General features: G+C 42.7%; 1 protein-coding gene and 1 pseudogene across 6 annotated transcripts in view; one reads left to right on the plus strand and one right to left on the minus strand.

The window, feature by feature from the left end:
• The window catches only part of LOC147613829 (methylesterase 7-like), a 46,785-nt gene extending 30,059 nt beyond the window's left edge, over nucleotides 1-16,726 (plus strand). The window contains exons 2-3 of one of the 6 annotated variants that reach the window (XR_015263274.1): nucleotides 14,556-16,101; nucleotides 16,224-16,606. Coding sequence is in view for 4 of the 6 variants with exons in the window: in XM_086781795.1 (XP_086637921.1) it covers nucleotides 3,242-3,373 (132 nt within the window). In the remaining 2 variants the exon portion in view is untranslated. Of the gene's footprint in view, nucleotides 1-3,043; nucleotides 3,124-3,241; nucleotides 4,613-12,586; nucleotides 13,000-14,555 lie in introns of those variants that run through there. The other 5 variants (XM_086781798.1, XR_015263273.1, XM_086781797.1 and 2 more) reach the window with 5 other exon arrangements.
• Nucleotides 12,743-13,755, minus strand: LOC147613830 (18S ribosomal RNA; annotated as a pseudogene).
• Nucleotides 16,727-19,090: the final 2,364 nt, after the last annotated feature.

A 19,090-nucleotide genomic window follows, 5' to 3' on the forward strand; every position in this document is an offset into this window, starting at 1 on the left:
TAGAAAGGAAAGAACGTTCTCAACATCCTTGCTAAAAAGATAACCTTCTTCAAGAGAAAGCCTGTCAATTTCTTCTACCATGAGGTCCCAAAAAGTTCCGCACGAGGGGGGCAAATTAAAAGCCACCCCCACATACTTGGGAGCGATGAAGCGTTGCAACTCTTTGGCTCTGTACTTCCTTTCCATGGGAACGTTGCTTCTCTGATGACTGTGTAGGCTTCCAAAAACGCAGAAGCGCTCGAATCTGTTGGGTGAGGCGGCTCAGATTAAGTCGTGTGTTGTACACAAAGAGGCAGCGGTCTCAGACCCACGAAGGAGAGCGTGTGAGCGCGCGCTCATAGGTGTTTGTGAAAGAGAGAGGAACTCGCATGTGTGTGTGTGTGAGAGAGAGAGAGCGCGCGCTCAGACGTGCGCGCGCGCGCGTGTGTGTATGTATCTGAAACTTGAGGATAAAGGACATCGAACTCGCATGTGTGTGTGAGAGAGAGAGAGAGCGCACGCTCAGACGTGTGGGCGCGCACGTGTGTGTATGTATCTGGAACCCGACATCACCACCCACATGCGAGTTCCTCTCTCTTTCACAAACACCTATGAGCGCGCGCTCACACGCTCTCCTTCGTGGGTCTGAGGCCGCTGCCTCTTTGTGTACAACACACGACTTAATCTGAGCCGCCTCACCCAACAGATTCGAGCGCTTCTGCGTTTTCGGAAGCCTACGCAGTCATTAGAGAAGCAACGTTCCCATGGAAAGGAAGTACAGAGCCAAAGAGTTGCAGCGCTTCATCGCTCCCAAGTATGTGGGGTGGCTTTTAATTTGCCCCCCTCGTGCGGAACTTTTTGGGGCCTCATGGTAGAAGAAATTGACAGGCTTTCTCTTGAAGAAGGTTATCTTTTTAGCAAGGATGTTGAGAACGTTCTTTCCTTTCTAACCTTTTTTTTCTCTGTCAGTCTTGTTGAAACCATTCGGGTCAACATGGAGTTCCTACAAAACTCTTACTTGGGCATGCAATACACATTGCGCCCTGGCAAAGCAGGGCTTGCGATTAATGTGCTGCGTGATGTACAAATGGAATGTGATGTACAGGGTTCTGTATTACAGGGGTTTCTTGGGCATGTTGAATCTGTGAAGACTGAGAGTGATACTGATGAGAATGATGCTCCATGCGATGCTGGTGATGATGGATGTCACACCCAATGTCGTCGTCAAAGGAGATCAAGTGGCTCTGCACACAGCAGTTTGGAAAGCACATCTAGGGGAGCAAGTAATAGAGCAGGAAGGGGAGTGGGAGCAGGCCGTGGAGTAGGTGGTGGTAGAGGCAGTGGAGAGGGAGGCAGCCCTCAGGTTCACTTTCAGAGTATGCAGAGGGAGACAGTTGTGGTTCTCATGTCTCCATTTTCAACGCCGCCTTATGGAGAGCTTGATAGACACCAGACCTTAAAGGCAAGGTCTTGGGAGTTTGTATCTCATGTTGCAGTGGGGGATCATTCAGCGAGGATATATAATCCCAACACATGCGAAATTGGATCAGTTTATTTATTTCATGGCACAAGAAATAGACACTTGGAAGGCTTTCAAAGGAGAGGCATTGCCCCCTTGTTTAACCGCAATGAGTTTAGCATGAGAGAGGCCTTTTATGTCTCGAATTCCATCAGGCAAACTTATGAGCACCCTTTACATTATCATCCATCCAGATGTGCCACCGACACCATTGCTGTTTTTGTATTCAAGGTAGATGTTCAGGTACTTCATGGCATTGAGCCTCCTCCAGGAGAGCGTACTCCACTCACCAATTTGTGGTTTCCAGACAATGAGGGCATGGAGGAGGTTTTGTAAAAATAATTTTACACTGGTAGGTTTGGATCACTCTTTTGACATTGTCATAGGACCTGTGTGCCTACCTAGAGATGAAGGTGATTACGGCAAGATGGAGGTGAGGCTACCAAGAGATGCACCTTTCACACAGATTTTGCCTTTTGTTCGACGAGGGCGAGATCTTGGCTTGAAAGTTTCTTTAAGAAAATCTTTGTGGAGGCGAGAGGTGTGCCGACAACCTCAGCATGACACGTAGAGCTTATTTTTTAGATGCTTTGCAATGCCCACTTTTGTAAAACAATTTTTTGGTCTCCAATTTTGGAGTGTACTAACTATGGTATGTAAACCAAATGCTATTTGCTGATAGATGAAAATATTTGTAATGGTGGTTTTGTGGTCAGCAGCTTATAACATAATAGTGTTGCAAAATTGCTAGTTTTTAGCCTTTAGCCCAATTGTTTGTTTATGTGAGCATTAGTGGTTTCTTTTATTGATGGCCACAGTATTTACTTCAAGCACTTCCATTTAGTATATATATGTTGAGGTAAATTGATAATTTGATTTGCTATTCTTGTTTGACAACCCCAAGGCACAGGCAATGCCACCAGTAATTTCATTCAACTCCTCTTGCTTTTTATTAATTTCTCCACCTTTTTGTGCACTGTTTATATTCACTACTGTCAAGATTGATCTCGGCATTAGTCTTTGTTTGATTCACTTAATATCGAAAAAATGCATCAGAGTCTTCTGGAATGCCTCTATGTTTATATGTTTCGTAGATTCTCAGGATTGGAAAGGTGTCAACCAAAGCCCCATTGTATGGGCCGTTCTAGGAGGGGGAATAAGGAGGAACCAAATTGTGGTGGAGTAGAAAGAAGACCCATTTGTGCGGTTGAATTAGCAAACTTAACACTTTCTGCAAGGCAGACAGAAACAAGCATAAAGTCATGACAGTCTAGGTTCGTTACTGGTTAAAGTCTGTAACATTGTAGAATGTGATTGTTTAAAAAAGCCTTATGGTGAGAAGCCAATATAACTTGTGTAGAATGTGATTGTTGAATAAAACCTTATGAGGAGCAATATGACCTTTGGATGGTGGCGCCAAACATGTGAATTATATTGTAAATGTGTTCAATAGAGCTCTGATGTTTCTAAGAAATTTTGAGCTATGGTTGGATTGACAAATCCCTTGTTGAGATACCTTGATGAACTTGGCATTGTGCTATCTAGTTCCAAAATGAGGTTCTGGAACACCGCGTTTGCATTCAACCTCCCTGAACCCAATGCAAATATGGTCCTTAATAATCCGGGTGAGAACTTGTCCCTCTGCATATGACAAGGGCATCAATCATTCTAAACCAAGATACCCTTGATCTTGTGTTGTTAATGGAGCTATGACAAGCTATGGACTCTTTTGTTGCTTTGGAGGTGATCGTTGTGGACCACAGTCTGGGTGGTATCTCTCTTTCCTATGCAAGTGAGGAGTTTCCTGGCCAGTTGGCTGCACTTGTGTATGTTGCAGGAGGCATTCAGTGGCACCGAAGGTGCCATCATAAGTGAGAAAAGTTATGCTTTTACCTCCTCCTTTGAATTTTCGAAGCTTGTGTGACCGCTTCCAGGCAGCATAACTCTTCCTATGCCCATCCATCCTCAACTGCAGCTCAAACCTTGGTATATGTACATGACCACTAGGCAAAAAAAACCCCTCACAGCTGCTGTACACTGTACATTTGCCTATACTTGCATATTTTCCACTTGCAATTGTCCAAGACTTGCTCAATTTCAAGTGCCCTTGCATTTATTCTAAAAAAGCTTCTCATTTCTAGTTTGGCAAATGCCTTTAAGAGTGGCCACCTAGGATAAAGGACATCACCACCGGGGTCCACGAAAGCGTTTTAGGGCAAAGCCCTATCGATTGTATTATATCCTTTCCCTTCGGCCCGCGGCCCGCCATCGTTACACGCTTCAGTTCAAGCGAAGAAGACCAACGGATAATTAATCCCTTCACTTAGCTTGAGTTCAGCCCGCCCCGCAGTCATGGAAACCCTAAATAATTCCCTCCCTTTTTTTTAAAATCAGCGAAGTCCCTCATCGAGAAAGCTAAAGAGAAACACAATTAGCAAAGTCCCTCGTCGAGAAAGCTAAGGAGAAACACGATATGGCAAATAGAGTCATGTGACTATGGTGTAGAGAGAGAGAGAGAGAGGTGTTATTATCATCCTTTGAGGCCAAATGTAGCCCATGGGAAAGGTGCTTGTCATGCTACATAGAAAGGTATGGGGTAATCGTGTTTTTGTGACATGTAAGAACAATATCAATGAAGGTTGTGAATGATAAATAATTTGCAAGATGGTTGAGTGAGGAAGGCATGGAGGCTTTGTCCATTGCTTCGTCCCTTTGGTTGTTGTTGGGTGAGCTCTTCTCTTTTGCAACTCTCCCCTTACCATATATTGCATGTTCCCTTATCTTCACTTTCATTTTAACAGTATTTTTGACAAAAGATTTTCCCCTCAGTTGTTATACTTTATGCTCTACTTCAAGGGTTTTTCATCTTAGTTTCCTATATCTATATGTGGGCCTACGGCCAATTTGTACCAAATTCCTTGAGACATGCCACCTTGGTTATCTTCTTAGGTTTCTTATATGCAGGTTCAAGGCAATTTCTCAATTTTATCACAATTTCATACCTCCCTTGAGACACACTTGCTATTGGGCATCTTAGGATTTTTGGGACTCAGTAACACAACTATGTTTTCTTTCCCCCAAAATAGGAAGGCATGGATGGTGTCTTTCTTTATGAAGAGATGAAGAAATTGTTTCAAAATGAGAGAGAGAGAGAGAGAGAGAGAGAGAGAGAGAGAGTTTGTGTTTGTGTGTGGATAGTCTCAAAGGGAGGCAAAGAGAGAGGAAAGCATGTGCTTCTATGCAGACGAGAAGTTAAGATAGATTGTTTGTGTATATGGAGGCAAAGTAATTGAAAGATTGTGTGTGTGTGTGTGTGTGTGTGTGTGTGAACCAATAGAGAGAGAGAGAGAGAGAGAGAGAGAGAGAGAGAGAGAGAGAGAGATGGGTTAATGGCCCCTCTACTCAACACAAATTAGAAATCCACCACCACAACAAGAACATAGAGAGGAAAAAATATCTATGGTGTAGAAGCCATCTCTTTTTTGTATGTATTGCACAACTTTTGCCATAAATCAATGGCCATAGTGGCACTCATCATGGTAAGTAAATAGACTTTGCAAGATGAAGGTATATTTTTGAGGGTACCAGCTCATGAAGATCTTGCTGCTATACATTTGTAAACTCCTCTTCTTATCTAGGATGCAACGTTTTAATTTGTTGCTTTTGAATAAACACGTCTTGTAGCTGAGCCTTCCATAAAGTGAAGTTCGTTTGGTCAAACTTCTTAATGTTGTAGAGTTCTTTCTCTAACAAAAAGGCAATAGTGTCTAGCACCGAAAAAATTGATAGAATCTCCCATATAAATGAGCTAATGAGCCAATAAGCAACCTATGAGAAAGGCACTATAAGGCAATTTATAGTGTCATCAGAATCTAACGTAATTTTGTCAGAGTCTCCCTAGAAAAACTAATTTCTAGACCCAAAAATAGGTTGCCATCTATGGCATAAAAACTACTTAAACCAAGTTCTAACTAAGATTAAACCAACTAAAAATGAAAAAGGACATTCAAGAATATGTCTCACAATGCATTGTATGCCAAAAGACGAAGTATGATAGAGGGAAGCAACCTGGCTTGCTCTAGCCATTACCTATTTCTGATTCACCATGGGAGAGCATATCCATGGATTTTATCTTTGGATTGCCAAAGTCTACTCCTAGTAATACAGGAATATGGACAATAGCTGATAGGTTTAGTAAGCAAGCACATTTTATACCTGTCAAAAAGACTTTTAAGGCACATCGCATGGCAACCCTCTTCATATCTCAAATTTTCAAGTACCATGGCCTGCCTACATCCATAGTATCGGATAGAGACCCTAGAATGACGAGTAATTTCTGGAAGGGGCTCTTTGAAAACCTTGGAACCAAGCTCAATTTCTCTTCGGCCTATCACCCGCAAACGAATGGCCAAAGTGAAATAGCTAATTTCACTATTCTTGATCTACTAAAAGTCTATGTTATGGAAGTAGATCAAAAAGATCAATGGGAGAAGTACCTACCACTCATAGAGTATGCTTATAATAACACTATACATACCTCTACGGGAAAGGCACCTTTTGAGATAATAGAAGGAAGATCAAAAAGCCCACTGTTATTAAAGACACATGGGAAGATCTTCGCTGCTGATGAATATAGCAGAGATTTGAAGGACTCCTTCAAAAAGATTAAGGATGCTATATTCATTTCCCAGCAAAAACAAAAGGTTGCTGCTGATAAGCATAGGAAGGCATTGACCTTCAAGGAAAATGATTGGGTCTTACTCAAATTTCCTAAGGCTCGATTAAGTTATATGTCAGGTAAAGATAAGCATGGGCGACCTACGGGCCAACAAAAGTACTATGCTAAATTAGCAAGAAGGTACTATGTGAAGGGAGCTAAAGAAGCTCAGTTGAAACAGTTAGGGTTTCATGTGGGAGACATACACAGAGAAGAAGGGAGAGAGAGAGAGAGACATGTGGGGATAAGTCAACTCACAAAGTATGAGTGTGTGACTCCCCTATCACACATGTATATTTGCTCTAGTACACATAGTGCACTTAGTACATTAAAAGTACTAAGTGTACTATGTACTATAAAACTTATGGGCTTGTACACACTATAAGGGTGGGCATAATGCCTTTACCCCAACAACCTCCCACTTAAAGGCAGTGTGCCCTTAAGTGAAGGAAAAGAAAAAATCAGCATGTACATGATAATATACAAGGCCATATCAAGGCTGAAACTAGCCTCATCCAATGCCCATCAAGTGTCTGCAATGAGCAAACCGCTCTGGAGGCAAACTCTTTGTCAACAGATCAGCCGGGTTGTCATCCGTATGAATCTTGACAAGTTGAATCTGCTTGTTCTCTATCACCTCTCTGATGAAGTGATACTTCACATCCACATGCTTCGTCTTTGCGTGAAAGACAGGGTTCTTTGCCAACTGGATGGCACTCTGACTGTCACAATGCAACAGTGGAATATCCCATGTATAACCCAAATCAACCACTAACCGAGATAGCCATAATGTCTCCTTGCAAGCCTCTGTGGCTGCAATATACTCGGCCTCTGTAGTAGATAAGACAGTGCACTTCTGCATCCTGGATATCCACGACACAGCACCTCCTGTGAATGTAAACACATAACCGGTAGTAGACTTCCGGTTATCTGGATGACCGGCATAATCCGAATCCGTGTAACCATGCACTAATGCATCCTGTTTGCCAAAGCAGATGCACATATCCTGTGTGCCCTTCAGGTATCTCATGACACCTTTCACTGCTTCCCATTGCTTCTTGCCAGGTTTGGCCATGTATCTAGTAACCACTCCCACTGCAAATGCAATGTCCGGCCTGGTAGCAACCATTGCATACATGAGACTGCCACAAGCTGAAGCATACGGAATCTTGGCCATATCAGCCCTGTCACTATCTGACTGTGGGCTGTCCATAGCACTGAGTTTCACATATGGAGGCAAAGGAGTACTAGTCTTCTTCCCCCCCTCCATATTGAACCTCTGCAAAACTTTGCCAATGTATTCCTTCTGAGACAAATACAACACATGCTGATTTCTGTCCCGAAGTATCCGCATATCCAAAATGTGATTTGCATCACCCAAATCCTTCATATCAAAGGTTTGATGCAGCCTCTTCTTTAAGGCATCCATCTCTTTACGAGATTTCCCGGCAATCAACATTAGCAGCTAATGCAGCAAATGACCCAATAATGGAGGTAGGGCCAAGGCCGTGACTAAGTTGGGCAGCCTCAATTTTACCCCAAGAGAGAACTAGTATGGTGCCCGATCTGTAGATCAAACCACACTAGTACGGAGTGTGCACATTTGAGACCCCAACCCATCTCTCTACTATCCTTACTGCCAAAGGTGGGCAATCATGAAACCTCAAACTGCTACTACTATAAGGAGCTACTCAAGCAGCAAGGGCTCTACCATAGGCCTTACCACCTAACCCGAGACAACCGCTAGCCTTGCTAGCTCCAACACAACACAATGCACCTCAACCTAGCCACCATGAGGAGGCCCCAAGGAGTCCTCATAGTAGTAGAAGTACCCCTGCCACCCCCAGTTCTTCCACCATAACCACCATTACCTCTAGTGACCCCTCTACACATCAACATACAAGATGAGGATCAATAGACTGCCATCCAAAGCTTTCTTGGTGTATAAGTAGTGATCTATGTCACTCCTCCTGAAATCCTAGGATTTCATGAATGTATCAAATTTATGATACCATTCCCTTGGTGCCTGTTTGAGTCCATAAAGACCCTTTTTCAGCTTGCATACAAGCTTCTCCTTTCCAATATCCATTCACTGCATAACCCTCTGGCTGTTGCATATATATCTCCTCATGGAGATCACCGTGAAGAAAAGCAGTCTTCACATCCATCTGAATCAAATCCAGATCATCATGAGTAACCAAAGCTAATACAGCTCTAAGTGTGGTCATTTTGACCATTGGAGAGAAGATCTCATCAAAGTCCACACCATATTCCTGCTTGAAGCCCTTAGCCACTAACCTGGCTTTGTATCTTGGCTTTGCATTAGGTGCAACTTTGAGCCTGTAAACCCACTTGCATGGCAAAACCTTCTTGCCTGTAGGCAAATGCACCAACTCCCATGTTCCATTTTTGTGCAGAGAATCCATCTCTGACTTCATAGCACGCTCCCAAAGAGCCTTGTCTGCCCTCTGTAAAGCCTCCTTATAACAAGAGGGCTCCCCACAGTCAGTGAGCATCAAGTAGTCAAACCCCTGGAACAAACCTGTCAGGGGGTCTGGAGGGTCTTGTGGACCTCCGTACCCAATGATCATCATTTGCAGGTTGCTGTCCAGTAGAAAACAGGTTCTTCTTGATCTCAGGCACATGCCTGACATCATGGAGCATAAGCTGTGAGCCATCTGAAAACACAAGCCTCACATCACCTCTGCCAAGAATCTGGCATGCATGGTTGTCACCCAAATAAACTACTCCTTCATTGCCAGCAGTATACCTGACAAACAAGTCTCTGCAACCTGTGACATGAAAGGAGGCATCTAAATCAATGATCCATGAGTGCATACCATGACCATCTCCTGCATGGAGTGAATGGGCATCAAGTGAAGACATGAATAGGACTTCATCCTCACTGTCACCTGCATGTGACACATTGAATTCTTCAATCTTGACTCCACTTTTTCCCTTTGGCTTTGCATCTTTGGCTTCATCTTTGTCTTTGTCTTTTCCTTTGCCCTTTTCCTTTTGATCATTCTTCCATTTGTAGCATTGCTTTTTGAAATGTCCCTTCTAGTCACAATAATGGCATTCCAAGTCCTTTTTGGAGCGGGACTTGCTCCTTCCCCATTCTTGGCTTTTACCCCTTTTGCTGGGATCTCCCACGTGCATTCATTGCATTGGACTTTCCAACAGAGTTGTTCTTCTTGTTCATCTCCTCTTGAAGGAGAGCACCCTCCACATCTGCATATGACAGCATAGCATTTGAATTGCTAGTGGCTGTTCTGAATGTGTCCCAACTCTCGGGCAAAGTGCATAAGAGAAAGGTGGCTTTGAACTCATCGTCCATTGCCAACTTTTGATTGATGACCTGGCTGACAACACCATTAAACTCATTTAGATGGGCTGTCATAGACGCCCCTTCCTTCATTTGAAGACCTATGAGTTTCTTCAACCAATACACTTTGCTTGAGGCACTTTGCTGGGCATACAAGTCCTGCAATCTTTGCCACATTCCCCAAGCTGTCTTCTCTTCACGTATGCTGAAAAGTAAAGAGTCTGACACAGACAACATGATGGTGGATCTTGCCAGCTCATCCATATCTTCCCATTCTTCAGCAGTAAGAGAAGCGGGCATTACACCCCTTTCTTTGATGGGCTTGTGCTGCTTCTTCTGGAGCAACACATTATAGCACTGGGTTTGCCAAATGTCATAATTATGTGAGCCTTCAAGCTTTTTGATGTGAAGCAATGAAGAGCTCTCACCTGTCGTTGCCATAGCAATATGCAACCTTTGACACAGTCAATGCCTGACTCCCTGCAAGATGTGCAAACACTGCACCAAAGCACACAAAATGCTCACAGTTGTTCTCCCAAAGTTTATCTCCCACTGCGGAAGCACGAATGCAACTCTCCTCCCACTGAATGTGATAAAATCACCAAAATCTGGTTGCTGCAGATTTATGACAGCACCTTAGATGTGCTTTGTTCCCCTTCCAAAGTACTGTACAACAGTACTAAGTGCTCACCAATGATGTACCAAATCTGTACCGGCAAGTACAGTAGCTGAAAATGAGCCTTTTCCTCACTCAAATCAATGTACAGCCATGCCAAAACTTGTACAAAGTTGTACCAAATTTGTACCAGCAAATACAGTAGCAATAAATGCTCTCCTGGCTATCCAAATAAATGAAAATCAGACCTTGACAGTCCCCACCATTGCATATAACAGTCCCGGACAGAAATTGGGCAAAAGCCCCTTGACTGCAAGTGGATTTCTGAGGGTTCAAGGCATAAAAGTCTTCCCTGCTGCGTTGCCAAGCTCAACAAGCACAGAATCTTGAAAAGCCCTTTGATTCAAGATCAATTTCTGATCATGAATGGTACATTAATGCACATGAAGGCATCCAGAGTCTTCACAATGCTTCCCCTTGGCCACATATACATCCAATACATAAAAGCCCCTTGATTTACTGGCACATTGAGTGCTTGATAGGCATCAACACATTTGCCCAAAGCATCAAATGCCAGTGCCTGCATGCAAATCAACCCAATTGGCACAAAAGCTCTTTGATTTGCACTCCAATTTCCTGCAATTTAGCCCCGATGTGAAATTGCTCACATCATACAGCATGTATGAATGCCCAATGGCACAATTACATCAAAAGCCCCAAATGTTGACACCCAATTTCCTGCAAATTGACCCGGAATGTGACCAATGTCACCCAATGTTGCAAATTGTGCTCAAATCTGAGCCATTAGGACCTGTACCTGCTCAATTGATGATAATGGACTTGCAAATCCCAAAAAATTGAAGCAAATACCTCTGAAATTTTTGATTTTTGTTGCAGAAAAAGGGGGGCGTCAAATTTGCTGACTCGTGTGCTGATGCTGCTGTTGTTGTGCAGGTATAGATGCTGTATTCGTGCAGGTGGGCGGTACCTCGCGACTTTACCCTGTTTGACGTTGCAGACAACAGCGGCAATCCAGTGGTACCGACCTCCCCATTGCAGTAAGGCGGGAAGCACCTTGCTGGGAACGATGCCTAAGACGGCATGCACAACCTCCAAGAATGCTGCTAGTTGCAGAAGGCGAACGAGGTCCCCCGCAGCATCACAGGCTCCGTTGATGCACTGCTTGCGCGCGGCCTGCAGCCAAATGCCTGCGCAACATTGTAAGCCGTGAGGTAGAGCACGACTATGCTGTTACGCGCCATCCTGGACAGTCTGGAGTTGGGTTCGATGGATTCGAAGACTTCGACTGCGTCAGCCACAGCACTGGCTCGCGGTAGTAAGGGGCGGTTCCCATGCGAGCGAAAGGGCCCCCTGGAAGGGCTCCTGCAGTTTTTTGCTGCTGTTGTGGTGCAGCTGCGCCGCTTGCAAAGGGGTCGTACCACCTGATATCCAGTCGAAGGGCTCCTGCAGTTTTTTGCTGCTGTTGTGGTGCAGCTGCGCCGCTTGCAAAGGGGTCGTACCACCTGATATCCAGTCGCTGAAGCGAAGGGGCTGCAACACGCGACAGTGTGAGGATGAGAGAGGCGTTACCCTCTCTTCATGCTGGCTTCTCTCCTCGCGTTTCAGCTGCCCGTGGCTCTGATACCAGTTGAAGGGAGCTAAAGAAGCTCAGTTGAAACAGTTAGGGTTTCATGTGGGAGACATACACAGAGAAGAAGGGAGAGAGAGAGAGAGACATGTGGGGATAAGTCAACTCACAAAGTATGAGTGTGTGACTCCCCTATCACACATGTATATTTGCTCTAGTACACATAGTGCACTTAGTACATTAAAAGTACTAAGTGTACTATGTACTATAAAACTTATGGGCTTGTACACACTATAAGGGTGGGCATAATGCCTTTACCCCAACACTATGGTCCCTTAGGCGCTTAAGCCCATAAATGATATGGCCTATCAATTAAAATTACCTAAGCACTAGCTCATTCACAATGCTTTCCATGTGAGCCTACTAAAGCCATATAAAGGTCAACCTCCGCAAAGAGAGAGAGTACTACTCATGGGATGTGTTTGAACTTAGGGAGGTGGTTGAGGGTTATGAGTATCCATATTGATGCAAGGAGGGAAGGGTTTTGGTTAATTCATTAGCCTTGCTTTCCTATTGTTTGTGGGGAGAAGAAAGTACATTAAGATTTGTAATGATTGGGATGCACATGCTAAAGCAACTTTCTATGATCCTCGTATTCTTGATAACAATGCATTATATAAATATGTTTTACTAGTACCTCTAGGGCCATCCAAAAAAAATACTGCTCCATCGCTTGACTCAACAGCATTCAATACCTACATGTATGCTTCACATTGCCCATGATTCAAAGATCTTTCCATTTCAGTAGCTAATGTACTCTGTTCATTCACATCATACAGGGACGCCTCTCTCTCGCCCTGGCACGCGGCCGACGGGCGGCGCCTCGCCCATGATCTCCCGGCTCTGGCACGGGGGCGAGGTGGGGGCGGCCGCGCCTCCGGGTGCGACCCCTCGTGTTACAATCACGGTTCACGTCGTTCTGCTGCGATTTGTGTCAATGATCCTTCCGCAGGTTCACCTATGGAAACCTTGTTACGACTTCTCCTTCCTCTAAATGATAAGGCTTAATGAACTTCTCACAACGTCGCCGGCGGTGAACCGCCAGCGTCGTCGCGATCCGAAAACTTCACCGGACCATTCAATCGGTAGGAGCGATGGGCGGTGTGTACAAAGGGCAGGGACGTAGTCAACGTGAGCTGATGACTCGCGCTTACTAGGAATTCCTCGTTGAAGATCAATAATTGCAATGATCTATCCCCATCACGGCGATGAAATTTCAAAAGATTACCCGGGCCTGTTGGCCCAGCTGGTAAACTCGTTGAATTCATCAGTGTAGTGCGCGTGCGGCCCAGAACATCTAAGGGCATCACAGACCTGTTATTGCCTCAAACTTCCATGGCCTAGACGGCCATAGTCCCTCTAAGAAGTTGGCCACGAAGAGGATCCTTCGTGTAACTAGTTAGCAGGCTGAGGTCTCGTTTGTTAACGAAATTAACCAGACAAATCACTCCACCAACTAAGAACGGCCATGCATAGAATCAAGAAAGAGCTCTCAATCTGTCAATCCTTACTATGTCTGGACCTGGTAAGTTTCCCCGTGTTGAGTCAAATTAAGCCGTAGGCTCCACTCCTGGTGGTGCCCTTCCGTCAATTCCTTTAAGTTTCAGCCTTGCGACCATACTCCCCCTGGAACCCAAAGACTTTGATTTCTCATAAGGTGCTGGATATAGGATTGGAAGGAAAAGGGCATATTGCCAATGGAATCATAACTTACTAGTTAAAGTGAATGGGTGGGTGAGTAAAGACCTTGGTTCGATATCCAAAGGCACTTAAAAAAAAAGAAGGAAAACAGAAAGATAGTGGACATCTCTCAAAAGCAAGCTCAATCACAAATGGAAAACAAATTGGAGTCAAAAGTAGTGGATGTACATATTCAAACCTATTTGGGTTTTTCCACTATAAGCCAAGCAACGTCACGGCAAAGCTAAACAATAGCTTTCACTACATAAAGAAGTCCTTCTAAGGAGACTAGTAAATGGCCTCTCATTGATCACTTTGCCTTTATGCTCAACAATAGTCGATTGGAAAGCATGGAAATGGCCTAGGAGTAGGTTGTTCATGGCTTCCAACACTAAATTAGTTTATGAGAACTTGTGTAGCACTCTAGACTAGTTCCAATGCCTTAACAAGATTTGGTCTAAGGATTGGAAAGAGGGCAAATGGTCACAAGTGTTGAGAAACATTTGGGACTTAGATTGTCCTAAAGGACAGAAAGATTTCTTGTGGAAGGTCCTATTTGGGATCCTTCCGATGGGAGACAAGGCTAAAGCAAGAGGTCTAGGTGATGGCATGTGTGTCAGGTGCAACCAATACATTGAAACCATTGCCCACCTCATTTGGGGGTGTCCAAGGATTAATTGGAAAGGTTTATAGATGAATTTATACAAATCTAAATACCCCCTTCTTTAAAAGAGACCTGGCATTGGCCTCCAGATAATGTGGAGCTTCTTATTGCTATTGATGTAGTCTAGGTGGCCACTCTTAAAGCCATTTGGCAAACTAGAAATGAGAAGCTTTTTTAGAATAAATGCAAGGGCACTTGAAATTGAGCAAGTCTTGGACAATTGCAAGTGGAAAATATGCAAGTATAGGCAAATGTACAGTGTACAGCAGCTGCGAGGGTTTTTTTTTTTGCCTAGTGGTCATGTACATATACCAAGGTTTGAGCTGCAGTTGAGGATGGATTTGCTATAGAGTTTATGAGATGTGTATATATGGTTGCTTGGTTTGGTTTTTTTATTTTGGCAGTGTTATGCTTGTTTGATGGTTGCAAGACAGGCCATGGGAGGTTTATGATGCTCTTGGATCATATGATGATGCCCTCATGTTACAGTTTTTGGTATGTGTGTGATGGTTTCTTGGAGGTCAGTTTCTGATGGTTATGGTTTGAGGGTCAGATATGGCAGTATGGATACGTATGTCTTAAGCGACTCTTGGAGTCATTATGATGACAGTTTGGCATGGATCTATGGTTGATGCTTTGATGTTGGCAGTTGTGAGTTGGATGATATGATGTGGCCATTTGATCCAAGCGGACATATGTCTTCTATAAAGTGATGGCTGAGCAAGAATGCTTTAGCAGGTGCATGGCTTGGTCGAATAGAACTGCCCAATGCCCTTGTATGGTGATTATCCTGGAGGACGACATAAGTTGTACTGTACAATGTATAACTCTAGTGGTTGGATCTGAGATTTACTTGTCTGGAACGTGCTTAGTTTGAGGTAGATGAGAAAAAATGTGGCTGTTAGTTGGTTTTTTTTTGTTCTGGTTCTTTTCAAAACCACTATATTAAACCAGAGATGAGTTCATGCCCATCGGAGGTTCTTATCTGCCCAACATGATTTCGAAAGAGAAGGTTTTGTATTATCTCTATCATATGCGGAGTGCAGATATCTATCTAAATGCAGTCACCTATGCATGCACATTGTTGGCACCACGTGAAGTTGGGCAAGACCTTCATATGGATGAGAAGAATTCACAACGAAATTGTTAGTCAAGGGATGAGCAAAAAAGTAAAGCTTTGGTCTTACACATTTGATCGTAGGATGAATATGTGTACGGTTTTTAGCAACAATACGTTGTACAGATGGCAGTCGGGATGTGCTCGAGGCTATTAAAAAGGGGACAAGAGCTGTGCAAGTGGGCTATGTTGAGGAGAGAGAGAAGCCTGGTCAATCAAAAAGGGGGGAAATTACAGTACAAAAAAAGATGGAGAGGACAGAGATACAGGGCCGACGCGGGCGTGTCCAAGTGCAGAGAAAGAGGGGGAAGTTGTGGTTTTAGAATTCTTGGGCCAGAACAAAACGGAGTCTGGGGGTGTGAAGAGCATGTAGATACTGCAATTGAAGAGAGACGAGCATGCGATGAGGGTGGCCCAGATTGAAGACCAGCTCTCTCAGGCCTGTATTAGCTGGACCAATATGAAACTCTGGGCCAACGTATGCATGTAGATACAAAGGTTAGCCGATAATAGGACTGCTGGACAGCGGCAAATATGGTGATTACAGGGGTGGCTACGGTGGACGAGGGGGTTGGGCGGCACCTGTTATTCGAGTTGGAGGAACGATATTGTCCCTAGAAGATAAGGGTGAGCAATTGTACCAAACAGTTTTGATCTGTGTGCTATTGAATAGTCTCGTTGGAGAGTCATAATCAGAGTGAGGAGGTTGTGAGTAAGTGCTTCCTATGATTCAAAATCCTGCAAAGAAGCGAGCTTGCTATATCTTGCAGTTCAACAATTATGGAAATTGGCTACAAAACAATGGAGGACAGGAGCACGTAATGTGGTGGCAGGTGAAGATTTTGGTGCAGAGTTCTGTGTGCAATTCTCTTGTTCATTTACTGAAACGAAATTGACAAGCGTGCTGATCTGTATAGCAAGTTGGCTTAAGTTCAAACATGTTATTTCTCCATAGGAATTCTTTGATGGGCTTGAGAAATGACCTCAGTTCTTATTGCGAGAGTTTTGCAAGATTGGAGACAAAATCGGAGACAAAAAGGCAATAAAAGGGATCAGGAATACATTAATGACCCTTGCTCTGCAATGGAACGGAATCAACACAAATTCCCACCTCCTCATCTTTTGCTTTAGTTTTGCTCTGGAACCATTCGAAGGCTTCCTTGAATGTTGCGCCTTCCCCCAAAGGAGCCCGCGAGTATCTAAAAATGTTACCTCTTGTAAGAGTTTTTTCATTCCACATTAGAAGTTTGGCCCACACAAATGGCTAGATATCTGTGGTGGGGGGATTTTTTTTTTGCGAGCTTTTTTTGCCGAGCTTTTTGGAGCAATGAACAAGGAGTCCGAGCTTTGCAAAGGACCATGAACTTACTATGAGCTTTGTAAAGGACCATGAACTTATTTACATATATACATACAAAATATACATATACATACATACATGCAAGAGCTACTTACACCTCATACATATACCTATCTAAATTCTTGCACCTCATACATATTCACATACAAAATATACATATACATACATACATGCAAGAGCTACTTACATACTAACATATATACATACATACTTTCTTACTTACTTAAATATAAAAAACAATCCTTTAAAGATAAAAAATGTATATATCGATCTTTAAAGTTCCAAACCATGAAAATATCGATTACAAAGTCTTTTGATCCACATCATACTTATTGATATAATTTTATATTATATATATATATATATATATATATATATATATATATATATCTACCTAAATTCATACACCTCGTACATATACATATACATACATACATACATACAAGAGCTACCTACGCAGCAATAACATATATACATACATACTTTCTTTCTTGCTTAAATACATAACACAATCTTTTAAAGATAAAAAATGTATATATCGATCTTTAAACTTTCAAACCATGACAATCTCGATTACAAAGTCTTTTGATCTACAAATTATAGCATTCTTCTACGTGTCATCCTGACCTAATGAGAAATCTCCCAGACATGCTTTGGCTACCTCCATGTTATTCTCTATCCCCATATAGTGCCTTTTTAACTCTTGGCATGCATGTCCCAAGCCTCCACATCCTGCAAAAACGTCCAAGACACCATCTCCTTCACTTGAGAAGGTCTCCACTAGCCACCGACAATGAAATGCAATCATAAACGTGCATCTAAGTATTTTGAAAAAGTAGCTATGAAAATGAACAGAATGAAAATTGTCTCACCTAAAGAACATAGGAGATCTTTCTACACCACCTCGAATGTAGCGCTCTAAGACCATCGTGCGTTGGAATGGATGCTTCTCATTCTTCTCAAAAATGAAATTTCGTTGAGCGTTGAATAACTTCTTTTTGAAACATTTTGCCCAGCCTCACGATCAATAATAGGGACATGGCAATTTACTCGATAGAACATACTAAGCGCCAATGTATCCATCTACCATAACGAGAAAACATTATGTTTGGATATCCATACCACATAACATGTATACATAAAGGGAAATATTTGATAGATTATGACTCACCCGTTCTCCATTCTCATACAAATAACTTGATTCCACATGAACAGATATTGTTCGATGCATGACCAATCCAACTTTCTTTCCCATGGAATATATTTTAGGAAGTTGATCCATTAGACTCAAACACACAAACCAACCCTCATCGGTCCATAAACAAACCAACAAAACTGAGTGTGGTACGTATCAATGATGAAGAAACTTGATTCCATGAGGGACACCCATCTGTATCTACATCAACAACCTGTAAACCTGTAGGAAAGTCAGCCCATACGAGGCGAGCCACTGTATCTGAGGGAGCACCTCTATGAGATAGAGTCTTGGGAATCTTCATCAAGAATTCTTCCACACTACATAAAAGATTTATGATGTTTGGTTTTGGTAAGTATAACTTGGAAAACTAATTATATGGTGAAATTATTCTTTTTACCTATCTGAGTCCTCCGAAAGAGTGTGGACGTCTACCAGCAATATGTGTGAAGAACATCTCTCACCTGCAAGTAAACAAGACAAAAAATGAGATGCATTTCGAAAGCACACACTTCTCAAAATAAATTTGCGATGGGAAGTACTCTTACTAGTCATGTCCATAATGTCACGTTTTCCTGACACCTCTCCCTCTTGAAGATGCTTTGGAGGGTCTCTCTTGATCTTCATTTGTGGGGTCTCCCTCTTGAACATCATGCATAATGTCAAGACATCTCTTTGTTCGCCTCTCACGTTGCACTTGAGACGATGTAGATGTATGCTCTTGGTGTGATTGTGGCACTCGTGACAGTGGTGTGGATGGTTTTGGGGCCACGCGCGAGGATCCAACTACTGGAGACTGGGTCAAGTTTGTTGGCTATGGGGAAGGTATTCTAGAGTCTTCTTGAGTTGGGGGACTCTCTTTCAAGATCAGATTGGCAATTCTTAAATTCTTCAAGAAATAGATCAAGATAATTTAGTAAAAAGGTAGAAATTTTCAGACCATTTTGTATATGTATATGTATGTAGATGTATATGTATCTATGTATATGTATATGTACATGTATATGTATGTGTATATGTATATGTATATGTCTATGTATATGTATGTAGGTATGTATGTGTATGTATATGTATGTAGATATATGTTTCTATTTATATGTATATGTATGTAGGTATGTATATATCAAAACTTAACAACCTTTCTTTAAAATTTGATATACGAAACTTTAAATGTAACATGAACTATGTATGTACGTATGTATGTATGTATGTACAAATTTGCAAAAAATTTGGACAGCATCTCCTTTGCATTTTCTAAAAAATCCCA

Source organism: Cibotium barometz, chromosome 43 (genome assembly GCF_041138505.1).
Source record: "Cibotium barometz isolate CiBa-2024 chromosome 43, ASM4113850v1, whole genome shotgun sequence".
Lineage (NCBI taxonomy): Eukaryota > Viridiplantae > Streptophyta > Polypodiopsida > Cyatheales > Cibotiaceae > Cibotium > Cibotium barometz.